The sequence below is a fragment of the Raphanus sativus genome, unplaced genomic scaffold, assembly GCF_000801105.2.
Source record: "Raphanus sativus cultivar WK10039 unplaced genomic scaffold, ASM80110v3 Scaffold2933, whole genome shotgun sequence".
In the NCBI taxonomy this organism is placed as follows: domain Eukaryota; kingdom Viridiplantae; phylum Streptophyta; class Magnoliopsida; order Brassicales; family Brassicaceae; genus Raphanus; species Raphanus sativus.
Genome location: NW_026618240.1, coordinates 1 through 12,072, shown reverse-complemented (window position 1 = coordinate 12,072; position 12,072 = coordinate 1). Strand labels below are relative to the sequence as shown.

The 12,072-nt window shown below is 36.6% G+C and overlaps 3 protein-coding genes across 4 annotated transcripts; 1 reads left to right on the top strand and 2 right to left on the bottom strand.

The window, feature by feature from the left end:
- Positions 1–3,233: 3,233 nt before the first annotated feature.
- On the bottom strand, positions 3,234–4,861 carry LOC130506144 (uncharacterized). Its single transcript, XM_057000778.1, has 3 exons — positions 4,702–4,861; positions 4,424–4,624; positions 3,234–3,673 (listed from the first exon to the last, which is right to left on the bottom strand). The coding sequence occupies exons 1-3, from the start codon at positions 4,751–4,753 to the stop codon at positions 3,360–3,362; spliced, it is 567 nt and encodes a 188-aa protein (XP_056856758.1). The 5' UTR covers positions 4,754–4,861; the 3' UTR covers positions 3,234–3,359.
- Positions 4,862–6,419: 1,558 nt separating this feature from the next.
- LOC130506145 (DEAD-box ATP-dependent RNA helicase 20) lies at positions 6,420–9,702 on the bottom strand. Its single transcript, XM_057000779.1, has 10 exons — positions 9,534–9,702; positions 9,138–9,394; positions 8,262–8,441; positions 8,025–8,186; positions 7,779–7,933; positions 7,594–7,686; positions 7,423–7,508; positions 7,094–7,320; positions 6,785–7,018; positions 6,420–6,660 (listed from the first exon to the last, which is right to left on the bottom strand). The coding sequence occupies exons 1-10, from the start codon at positions 9,587–9,589 to the stop codon at positions 6,614–6,616; spliced, it is 1,497 nt and encodes a 498-aa protein (XP_056856759.1). The 5' UTR covers positions 9,590–9,702; the 3' UTR covers positions 6,420–6,613.
- Positions 9,703–9,794: 92 nt separating this feature from the next.
- Positions 9,795–11,959, top strand: LOC130506146 (uncharacterized). 2 transcript variants are annotated; one of them, XM_057000781.1, is made up of 6 exons: positions 9,795–10,041; positions 10,137–10,249; positions 11,137–11,226; positions 11,375–11,427; positions 11,544–11,646; positions 11,732–11,959. In XM_057000781.1, the coding sequence occupies exons 1-6, from the start codon at positions 9,834–9,836 to the stop codon at positions 11,858–11,860; spliced, it is 696 nt and encodes a 231-aa protein (XP_056856761.1). In that variant the 5' UTR covers positions 9,795–9,833; the 3' UTR covers positions 11,861–11,959. The 2 variants fall into 2 exon arrangements, with proteins under 2 accessions (XP_056856761.1, XP_056856760.1); XM_057000780.1 differs by having other exon boundaries at positions 9,797–10,041; positions 10,134–10,249.
- Positions 11,960–12,072: the final 113 nt, after the last annotated feature.

Sequence of the window (12,072 nt, the reverse complement as noted above, 5' to 3'; positions counted from 1 at the left end):
TAATGAATTTAATTTCTAAAGTAAAACTGATGGCACAAAAAGTAATATGCCAAGGAGAATCAAGGGTAATTCTATAAAAGGGATCCTAATTTAATTATATTGATATCCTAAGCAATCCACTTAAAGCTTCTACCAATTTACTGAAGGAGTAAGATCGGTTATCAGGTAAATAGTTTTTCTTCTTTTTTGATATATATTGATATCTTACTATTATATTTTTAGTACAAAATTCATTTTTTTAGAAAATTAATAGCCCTAGGTGTATTATATAAAAGAAATTGACAAATAGTACTATATAAATTTTTAAAATATTACTAAAACATTTCTAGTTTTTAGGGAACCTAACATTAATTATTTATTCTCTCTTTTTAGGAAGTGTCAAAGAAGTATTTTAATCATCTTCTCCGGCGTTTCTAGTCTCTCCAAGTGGAAATGAAAAGAAACAAATCTTTAGTTGCAGGCAACAAAAAAGTCAACAATATATAAACACGGCTCTCTCTGGTTGCTCAAAGTTTCAAGGGAACAGTCATATATTCTCTTCAAAATATAAAACAAGGTTTTTATAGCATAAAAATGATACAAAGTTATGTCTCAAATTTTTATCTATTTATATATAAAGCAATGGCAAACTCAAGACAGTTCCTCTTGTAAGCAGGAAAACAATCATTAGCCAAGAGGCCAGTTCATTTGGCATCCTCCAATAAGATGGACATGAATGTGATACACTAATTGACTTGCAATACCCCACACGAAGGCAGTTAGCATCAATAAACGACAGTCCCTTCGTTCTTTTTTTGTATAGAGCTACATACAAGCCTTGTGGACCATCATTGATAACAATTCTGAAACCTGTCATCTAGGCCTTCTTGTTTGGCTTGTAAAGAAGGCGGCCCAAGATGTCGATGTGCCTCTCCTCAGCATGCATTAGCATAACCACACATGTTACTACTAGCTTGTTTGTCTTAATGAAATCTCAAGTCTCAAAAATTCTCATGCTTTTAGCTTCTATCTTGAATTTGTTTCGAGGGTTTAACTTTGAGAGGTGTAAGTGAATTCGGTTACCTTGGAGAGGCCACTTAAGCCATCCCCATGTCTCTGTGTCCTCAAACAGGGCATTGTGCTCTCCCAACCCCCAATAAATCAGCATTGGGCACTACAAATGGATGGCCTTCCAATGTTTCCGCTTCATCTTAACTGAATTTCTAATATATACCTTAAAATTTAGTAGAAACATACACACAAAAAAAACATGACCCGTGGCAATGCCATCTCTTTTTTTAGCTTCCCATAAATAAGCAATTGCGACTCTTGAATTTCTCCAGAAACGTGGCCACAATCAAACACACTTTCGCTCAAATCTCTCTTTAGCCCAAGTACTTAAAGCATCTAATCCCTTAGAAAGGGGTTATCTCACCATGAATTTATAAACTCCTCAAATACAAGACAAGGAAAGAGTGTGGACTTGAAGCACAAGGAGAGGAATGATGTCATATATATATTGTTCGTGTCAATATGTTTCTATAACTTCTTACTGAATGGGAACATAAGGATAATAGGAGATAGCTGATATCCAATCCAACAGGAAAAAACAAATTATAGAAACATACGACATAGTTTAGCAATCTAACTTGCATAATTAAAAATTCCTTATTGAGAGCACAGTATTTAGATTTTGAGTAGATGCATAGGCATAAACAGTAGATGCATAGACATAAACAACAAGATGAGCGTTTCGAAGTGAACTATTTAGACTCACCTCATTCTTTGTTTTCCACAGATCATCATGTATAAATTCAAGCGAGGTTTCTTCTGTTCGCCATACCCATAGTTGTAATATTGACTCCTTTCCATAGCTATAAGTAATGGTGTTACCCATTAGAGTCCTTAAAAATAAATTTTAAATTATTTTTTTTTTCAGATTAATAAAAATAAAAAAATAAAAAATATCAACCAATCTCGAACCACCACTTATTAATGACTGATCCTTAGTTAAGAATTTTTAGGATTGAATCCTTAATTTTTGATAAACCCCACAGATTATTATAATAATTTAATGTTAAAGATTTTCTCTTAAGAACTCACATTGTGAATGCTCTAAGAAACATGAAAAAATAATACATGCCTGTCAAAGTACAAGTCTAAAAGGAATAAGATAAAACTACACAATGATACACGCATGAGTACCACTAAACCATCGGTTCCTCCACAAGAATCACGGTAAAGGCCATCTAACGAAACAATTTTTCTATACTGATTTTGTTTTTTTTTAAATCAGTCTAGGTGCCTGTCTAATCAATAATCCTCTCTAAGGCAGCAATTTGTTTTTTTTTTGAATATTAACAAAAACCGATAGGATGAGTAGCAAAAGGTTAAATCTTATATACCTAATGTGCATAAGCTCTTTCTTCATGTCTTCAACCTCACCACTCAAACCAGGAATCTGCTTATCATCCGACTGCAACTTCACCAAATCTTTCCTAAGTATCTGAACATCTCCACTTAAAGCCTCCTTCTTGTAAGACTCCAACGCACGAACATCCCCCTCAAGTTTACGCCTTTGTTGGTACGTATGCGGCTTTGCTGAAACGATGTCGATAATGTCGAAAATAGAACTCAATTGTGATCGAAAATTGCTTGAAATACTATAAATTGGATACCGCTTTCAAACATATCTTCATGCAAAAAAAATTTAAACATTTGAGTTTAAAGTTTATTGATTATTTTTAGAGATTAGTATTTATAAGGTGGATTAGGTTTATAAACTTATTTAAATAATTCTTAAATATTTATAAATGATTTATAATGTTTAGTTTAATCTTTTTCAGTCACAAATTTAAAATATTATTTTTAAAGGTAAATATAAAGTATTACCAAAATATTGGAAAATTGGAATTCTCCCCCATTTTAATCTATTTTTATTCCATTTCTTTTACGAAGTAAAATAATAAATGGTGTTCCGAAAAAGAAAAGAAAAAAATCCAGAATAATAAATATAGTTCAAATATTAAAGTAATTTTTAATCCATTATAAAGTCAAAAATATAAAATGGCTATAACAGACTTTACTCTAAAAAGGTTTAATTATGGAATGATGAGCATACTCTCACGAAACAATCAGAGGCTAATTTACCACTCATTTAGAAGAAACAAAAAAAAAAGGATTTGACGAATGGCTATATTTCCACCAGTCATCTTTTGTTATTATCCACATAAACACACGACCTAACACTGGAATAATGAAAAGGATGAGATTCAAAAGTTACTGGTTTAAATATTCAAACTGATCATTCTTTTCCTCCAAAAAAAGCAAAACATCCACAAAAATAACTAAAACCAAAATCAACAGAGACTGAAATTTAATCAGAGTGTAGGAATGGTTTTGGATGCTATGAATTGTTTCAGAATCGCTTTTTCTTCATCAATCCTCTTCTTCTCTTCAGCGTTTTGCGGTTTTACTTTCCTTTTCTCCTCCAACATCCATTTGAAGAGCTCACGTTGCTGCTTCTCCGGTATTGGCTCACGTGCCTTGACCACCACTGGCTCAGCAACTGCAACCATTGCAGAAGACACAGGCTTTTCAATGGTAACAGGAGCCGAGACTGAATCTGATTTAGCAGCAATCTCTTCACTTGCAGGCTCTATGTCCTTCTTCTTAGTCCTAAAGAAAAGGTAACCTGCAAAAGCAATAAGGGCAAAGAACAACCAATAAAACTAAGTAATGAAAGTCTATGTGTAAGGTATCTTCCACCATAAAATGCAATGATTGTAACTTCAACGCTCATGTAAAAACTATGTTACACAGATATGGACAGCTTATCACACAGCACACAAAGATTTCCATGGACGAGTAAAATAAAACTTGTATTTCCATGATTATGAATCAAAACGCGATTCAAAAAGCAAACACCTTGATGGCCAGAGGTATCGATGTAACAATCTTACATGCCTACATTACATCATCATCTATGCCTCCATTAATCAGATGTGGGAGAAGAGTGTATCACTAACTAGAGAGAGTAAACAAGGTTTATCATTACATTACATTTACATCACATCATCATCATCATCATCATCATAAGCCTTGTTAAACCTTAGAGTCGAAGTGTATGTATCACTACTAGATACAGTCAGTAAACAGATGGAATGTAAGACCACAAGGTTCTATCAAGTAAAAGCTCAAACAGATGGAATCTGAAGCAGATCACACCAGAAAGTTCAAGAAAGCTTTGTGCTTTATCACTAATATAAGCTCTAACTTCAAACAACAATGCGAACTTGCAGAAAAATCTCCAATCAAAGATGGTCCATTGGTTAGTACAGCGATCTATCAATCAACAGCTAACCAAAGGTTTAATGAAGCTTTGTGCTTTATCAATCTCTAAGCCCTAAAATCTTAAAACCCTAATTTTGGAGGGATGATTTACCTCCGACGGCGAGATTGACGGTGAGAAGAAGCGGCCACATATATTTGTACCTCCGAGCGAATGATTCCTTGGGAGGCGGAAGAGGTGGAGGAGCAGAACCACCGCCCATCGTATACGAAGCCGCCGCTGCTGCAGCGGGATTCGACGGAGGAACAGCGGCGGCTCCGTTGGCTTCGACGTGCCTCAGCTGAGCGATGATATCTGAATCAATCGAAAGTGAGATCAGTAAGTCAAATCATATGAGTGAGATCATGATTAGGGTTTTTTGAATCAGTTACCCTTCTTTTTGGGTTTGTTGGTGAAAAGCTTGGGACCTCCTTCTTCACTCATCGCGATTTTCGATTCCTACGAGGCTCCGATCAAAACAAAACAAAAAAAAGAGACTTCTTCTTCGCTAATGTTTATGTTTTTCTTCCTCTCCACTCAAATGAATTTACTTTACTTTGTGACTTTCACACATTTTCTTTATTTTTTTACTTTATTCTCCTGTTTCGTTTTTCTTTATAACACTTTATTTATTAATATTAAGTTGAACTTACAAAGTCATTATTAATTTCAGTAGATATAAATCTAGGAACATAGAAATGAATTTCGTTTTAAAATTCACAATTGTCAATCTATTTCTAGCATTTTTATGGATTACTCTAATCATTTCTACCACCAAAAATTTGCTCTAGTAAAAAATATGTTTTGATCAATTGGATCCTTTTATATACAACCAGAGAAAGAAAAAATGTAAAAACTTTTCCTTTCATATTTTTAAAATTTTCGGTGTTAAATTTATAATTCATATTTTGTAACACATTTAGGCGCAGTTTCAGAATTACATTACAATATTTTTTTGCTAAAGATGAACTACATTACATTACAAAAACATTTATGTAAAAATGGCACTTTTGTTATTGTTATAAGTTATAAACATGACGTAAATTTGAAAAAAATAGCAAGGTTAGAGTTAGCTATCAGTCGTGTAAATTGGACTATGAAGTATGAAGATGAATGAATCAATTAAATTCTAAAAAAAAAATTATAACTCATGCCGTAAATTGGATTATCAGGGCAATGTCCACTGCATACTAGTACTTAGGCTTGGGCATTTTATCCGGACCCGAAGACCCGATCCGAAACCGAACCGAAAAAAATCCGGTCCGGATAAGAACTGATCCGATCAAATTATCCTATCGAATCCTGTTGTAGAGGATCCGCGGGTCTTGGACCCGACCCGACCCGAACCCGAAACCCGGCGGATACCCAAATTAATAATATAAATTAAATAAAATGAATCAATGGGGAATCAAAGACGAGTTATTTGTCTAAAGAGCAAAGGGGCCAGCCACTAGAAGACAATCAATTATTGTTCTATCTCGCATAGTTTAGTATATATACACATTTTAATATAATAAAAACACAAATTTTAAATAAAATGTCAAATATTTTCGGATATATTAATATTTTCAGATTTTTTTGTATTTTTAGGTATTTTTTAGGTTGAACCCGAACCGAAGCCGACCCGAACCCGATCCAGAACCGAACCGATAAATTCTAGTTACCTGAATGGATCCAACTATATAAGATCCGACCCGACCCGGACCCGGTACGACCCGAACCGATCCGAAACCGAAAATTTGAAATTACCCTATCGGGTCCTAAATTCCTAGATCCGAAAGACCCGGACCCGAAAAGACCCGGTCCGAATCCGACCCGACGACCCGAATGCCCAGGCCTACTAGTACCGCAGCAAGTCTCTCAAAATAAAATAATGAACAACAATACAAAGTAAAGAAAAATGAAAGAGAAAAAGTTTTGTTACAGGTGGCATTTTTGTACTGGTGCTTATTATCTGAATGTCAAGTCACTATATATAGCTTAAGAATCTTGGAAGAGTTTTTTGCCGTTGCTACTTTGCTAATCTGATTAAGCAAATTAGAAAAAGGAAGCAAACTCAATTATCAATAGTTTGCTAGAATTAATAATAGTTTGATAGTCGAAGTTTAAATTACGACATCTTTGGTTTTGTTCTTAAAACCAAATCATACCATCGGATCAAATGTTATCTTACATGTTTAACGTTTTGATGCCAATGTAAAATGTTTCAGGAAGAGAGCGAGGCATCAAATAAAAGAGTAAATGGAAAGAAGAAAAAGACCACTGAGCCCTAAAAGCCAATAACACATACACATAAAACAGATATCAACTCCAAGCTCTTCTGCTTCCACGGTCCCTAAATCCTCCAAGCCCTGTTCAAAAACCACATACCAGAGATTAGAAACCTTTGTATCATCTAGTGAAACCAGAAATTAACTGTGAATATACTAAAGCGAAGATCTTTGCTCGTCTTTTTTTCTTTCTAGTGATACTGACCTGGAGGAGGAGGAGCTGTGCTGCGACCCATTGATGCTAATTCGTGGCTCACTTTCTGTCCAGCTTCTTCTAGTATGCTGATAAGCTCTTTGGCGAACCTCGCATTTGCAGCTGTGAAGAAACTGTAAGCTGTTCCTTTCGCCCCAGCTCTACCAGTTCGTCCAATCCTGTGAACATAATCCTCCAGTGATCCAGGGAAGTCATAGTTTATCACATACTTCACATCCTTAACATCTGTTGTTCAAAAACAAAAGAGGTTTATTAACTAAAGAGAGTTGATGCTGCACACAGAGGAGAAAGCATTAGTACCTAGTCCACGAGCTGCGACGTCTGTAGCAGTCATTATAGGACTTTTCCCTGATCTAAACTCCGAGAGTACCCAATCTCTCTCGGCTTGACTTTTATCACCATGTATTGACAAAGCAGGCCAACCATCCATGCGAAGCTGCCGAGTGATTTGGTCACAGCCCTTTTTGGTGTCAAGGAAGACAAGAATTCTGCTTCCATCCATTATGTCTTCAAGCAACTTCACCAACCTGTACAAAACGCCACAACAGTTTACGTTTACAACAATGTCCATGACTAGTGAGATGAGAGAGAGAGAGAGAGAGAGTATATAGGTAGGTAAGGAGACGTACTTGTTATACTTTTGGCTTTCGGAAATGACATCAACAATCTGACGGATTGCACGGTTAGCTTTTAAATCAGAAGATCCTATTATAACCTGCACTTAAGACCAACGAAGCCTGCTAAGTTTCTGTTGACAGCTAAGCACATATGAAAAGAAGAAAACAGAGAGTGTCTCTTACTTTGTATGGGTTATAAAGAAACTTCTTAGAGAGCTGTTCCACCTCCTTAGGCCAAGTAGCACTCCAGTACAAAGTTTGACGATCTGGCCGAATCTGCACTCACAGGTTTTCAAAAGATTGTAAAAGACAAAGCAACTAGAATAAACACATATTAGGCTGGCTGAAACAGAGGTAAGTAAACGAACATGTGAAACAATTTTTCTGATCTGAGGGTCAAACCCCATATCCAGCATTCGATCAGCCTCATCCAAAACAAGATAAGTAACCCTCCGTAGGTTTGTGTTGTTAGACTCCATCATGTCTATTAACCTCCCAGGAGTAGCTATAACAATTTCCACACCTATATTCATAATCACACATCAGAATGATGTTATAATGACCAAGAAAAGCTAATAGTTTGAGAAATTACACCCAAAAAATTAACAATTTACCTTTCTGGAGATCACGCACTTGAGGCCCTTTTGGGACACCACCGTAAATGCAAGTGCTCTTGATTTTTGACGATGAACCGAACTTAGACGCTTCTTGCTGTATCTGCACAGCCAGTTCACGTGTCGGAGCAAGAACCAAGACGATTGGACCATCCCCAGGAGCTGGTATAAAAATTACAAACTTCACATCAAACAAGAACAAAAAGAAAAGTCGACAAGTAGATCATCAGGCGTTACCTAAAATTGGTTGAGCATTCACATGGACTATGGCAGGTAGCAAGTAAGAAAGAGTCTTCCCAGAGCCAGTTTCAGCAATGCCAATGAGATCACGTCCCTTCAACGCCATTGGCCACCCCTGAGATTGTATGGGGGTAGGCTCAGTAAAACCAGCCTTCTTAACCTCTTCCAAAACATAATCTGGGATAAAATCAAGAAACTCTTATCAGTAGACATACATGATACACCTAAGCTCAGCTAGTCTCTCTAGGTGTAATCTGGGACAGTCAAGAAACTCTTATTACAAACAGCACAGAACTAACCAGAAAATCCAACAACAGAACATCTCCTTATTACAAACGAACAAAACACCCATTATACAGCTAAGACTATTTAGGGATGAACAGAACAGAACTTACCAGGAAACGCAACATCACGAAATCTTATTACAAACTCATCAAGATATCAAGAAACTCTTATTACAAAAGATAGAACACCTAAGACTCTTTAGTAAAGTATAACAGAACTTGCCAGGAAACCCCCAACATAACGAAACTCTTATTACAAACGAACAGACTACCTAAGACTCTTCACAGATGAACAGAACAAAACTTACCAGGACACTCAACATCATGAAACTCTTATAACAAACAAAAACAACATCCATCGTACACCTAAGACTATTTACGGATGAGCAGAACAAAACTTACTAGGAAACTCAACATCTACGAAACTCTTATTACAAACAGAACAGAACATCCATGGATACACCTAAAAATCTTTAGTACAGAACACAACTTAGCAGTAAACCCAACATCATGAAACTCTAATCACAAACGAACACAACATCCATGGATACACCTAAGACTATCTAGGGATGAACAGGGCAGGACATACCAGGAAAGCCAACATCACGAAAGCTTTTGACAGGTTTAGGAATATCACGACCTTCAACAGTGATCTCCCTCATCCGTCGATACTCCTCCACTTGAGCCTCAGTCATAGCTGCAACAGAGGGTGACTCGACATAGAAGTTCTTCTCGAAAGGAGTCAAACCATCCAAATCTGGCTGCTTCTTTGGAGACTCAACACTAGTCTCCCTTTTACTACTAGCTGAGCTTCCGTACGCTGAAGCTCCACCAAACCCCGAGTCACTACGAGAAGAATAGCCAAAACTTGAAAATGAATCAAACTCTTCGAGAACTATAGTTTCTCTCAAAGGTACGAGCTTGATTAAAATAATCAATCGAATCGAGTGGAGATAAGGCTGCAACAAAAGCGAGCAACAGTTACCTTCGACGGTCACGGTAGGAGGTGGAGTCACCGGTCCGGCTATCGTAACGACTCATGATCCAATTTCTCCGATTAAAGGAGCCGGAAATCTAGTAGTCGTTAGGGTTTATACAAATCAGGACGAGAGAGAGAGAGAGAGAGAGAGAGAGAGAGAATGCTCGTATTGCTAAAGTTACAGGAGGCTTGGATTAAACTCTATATAAAAGACAAATTATAGTCCGCCACGTGTACAACTGAATGTCACCGCCTCTAAACAAAGGGGGGAGCAGAACAGAGATAGAATAGAATTGAAAAAAAAAAATGGCGATTCTATCAGTAAGCTCTAGTCTGGTGAGAGCTGCTTTAGATACGAAGCCTAAGCTCCCCCTCAGATACAATCCCAATTCGCCGCGTAACGTCAACAGAAACCCTGATTCTACCTCACCTCCACCGTCGTCGACAGTCTTAACAACAACGGGAAGAAGCGTCTCCTCCGTTTCTGATTTGCTCAAACGTCCCCCAAGCAAAGGTAACGACTTTGGGGTTGTTGAACTTGGATGAACAAGTGTTACTGATATATCTATCTTGTTACTTAAATGGTTGTCTGCTTATATTATGAAGAAGAAGAGGTTGGTGATGATTATGAGAAATGGTTTCCAAGTCCACCGAAAGTGAAGAAGCCTAGATCCGTCTTCAATGCTGCCTCCCTTGCTTACATTGGCGATTCCATCTACGAGGTTACTCTTCTTCTTACTCCACTCCACCTATGAGTTTGTGTTTTAGGTGATTTTTAAGACAAGCCTTTTCCATTTAATCCTTCTTGTTGTTTTAGGATGCAAGAATGTCAGAAGAATGATAGTGTTGAGAGTTTAAGACAAATCACTATCTGGATTTTTAGACAAGAGTTTTGTACTTAATCCTTTTTTAGGATGCAAGAATGTTGAGTGATGACCATGCTAGTGTTTATAGCACTATAATAGTCTCTATGAGCTTGTGTTTAGGTGATTTTAGACAAGCTCTTGTACTTAATCCTTGTTGTTTTTAGGATGCAAGAATGTCAGAAGAATGATAGTGTTTACAGCATTCAGAGTTTAAAACAGTCACTTTCTGGATTTTAGACAAGTTCTTTCTACTTAATCCTTGTTTTTAGGATACAATAATGCCGAATAATGATCATGCTAGTCTTTCTACCACTAAGATAGTCACTGTGAGCTTGTGTATAATCTTTGTTTTTTTTTTAGGATATAATCATGTTCATGTTCATAGTTACTCTGATTTTAGACAAGTTTGTAACTTAATCCCTTGTTTAGATTGCAATTTTATCAACTGATAAATATGTTACTACTGTTTATAGCGTTAAGAGATAGCAACTATGAGCTTGTTCTTTGGTGATTTTAGACAAGTTTTTATGCTTGATCCTTGTTTAGGATGCAAGAGTATCAAAGGAATATGTTAGTTTTCTAGTGTTTATGGCATTAAGATAGTCAACTATGAGCTTGTGCTTTGGTGATTTTAGACTAGTTTTTGTACTTGTCAAAATGATAGTGTTTACAAAAGTTAGGACAGTCACTCTGCTAATTCATCCTTCCGAGGTATTAAACCATTTTCTATTGGCTTTGTGAAGATATATGCTCGTCGCCATTTTCTTTTCCCTCCACTTAGTATCGAAGAATACAACGACCGTGTTCGAGCAGTCGTCCGATGTGAAGCACAAGTATGTTTTTATTTTCTCTTCTGACTATCGGTTTGCAAAATACTTTAAGCCTGAAATGTAATTTTTTAGCATGCATCTTCTCACAGCATTAGTATCGTTGTCATTGTTCTTGTTCAACCTAAACTGTTCTGTGCATTTTCCTCTTCAGTATGCTTTGCTTCACAAGCTCCTTGATGAGGATTTCTTAACTAAAGATGAAAGGTCAGTTGCAAAACACCGTCACTAAAAGGGGTTTTTTGTGTTTGAATCACATGCTACACTAAGTTCTCTGGCTACACTGTCTATTAAATCGATCTGATGAAAACGTTTTGGCGCAGAGAGATACTTCGGTGGGGAAAAAACGTTGGCTCGGTTAAAACAAGGTCAACTAGGCGTGCTGGTGTTGCGGTCTATAACAAGGCCTCATCACTGGAAACACTTGTAAGTTTTGTTGTTGTTCATAACCTGAAACTCAATTAAGTGTGGTTACAGATTTAACCTTCTAAAACTCTGTTGAACTTCTCAGATTGGCTATTTGTATCTAGCAAACGGCAAGAGATTAGAAGAAATAATGCAGAAGCTGGGATTCTCAAGTGGTTCTTCAACAGAGATAATGGTCAAGGAGGCCAAGCACAAACTATCAGCTTTAAAATAAAACTTTTATACGTATATAGCTGTATCGTTGAAAATGTTCAAAAACATTGATTCGACTTCATCAAAAACGTTACCGAGTTTTGGTGATGTTTTGTTTTAACTTTTAACTAAGTCCTAAGAGAGAGTGTTTTGGTGAGAAGGGTCCTAAAAGACCACGTAGATTGCCCTAAACCGAACTTAACCAATGTAACATCCTAAAGTATATATCTCACT

What these genes read in the sequence shown, in the direction of transcription:
- LOC130506144 (XM_057000778.1), bottom strand. Translation starts at nt 4,753, where the DNA reads ATGAGTGAAGAAGGAGGTCCCAAGCTTTTCACCAACAAACCCAAAAAG. An exon ending in CAACAAACCCAAAAAGAAGG is followed by an intron (nt 4,625 to 4,701) that starts GTAACTGATTCA and finishes CGATTGATTCAG; the next exon opens with ATATCATCGCTCAGCTGAGG. An exon ending in CGTCAATCTCGCCGTCGGAG is followed by an intron (nt 3,674 to 4,423) that starts GTAAATCATCCC and finishes TTGCTTTTGCAG; the next exon opens with GTTACCTTTTCTTTAGGACT.
- LOC130506145 (XM_057000779.1), bottom strand. Translation starts at nt 9,589, where the DNA reads ATGAGTCGTTACGATAGCCGGACCGGTGACTCCACCTCCTACCGTGAC. An exon ending in TCCTACCGTGACCGTCGAAG is followed by an intron (nt 9,395 to 9,533) that starts GTAACTGTTGCT and finishes TTCTTCTCGTAG; the next exon opens with TGACTCGGGGTTTGGTGGAG. An exon ending in CGTCGCAGCTCGTGGACTAG is followed by an intron (nt 7,019 to 7,093) that starts GTACTAATGCTT and finishes TTTGAACAACAG; the next exon opens with ATGTTAAGGATGTGAAGTAT.
- LOC130506146 (XM_057000780.1), top strand. Translation starts at nt 9,834, where the DNA reads ATGGCGATTCTATCAGTAAGCTCTAGTCTGGTGAGAGCTGCTTTAGAT. An exon ending in CAAACGTCCCCCAAGCAAAG is followed by an intron (nt 10,042 to 10,133) that starts GTAACGACTTTG and finishes TATATTATGAAG; the next exon opens with AAGAAGAGGTTGGTGATGAT. An exon ending in TTGGCGATTCCATCTACGAG is followed by an intron (nt 10,250 to 11,136) that starts GTTACTCTTCTT and finishes GGCTTTGTGAAG; the next exon opens with ATATATGCTCGTCGCCATTT.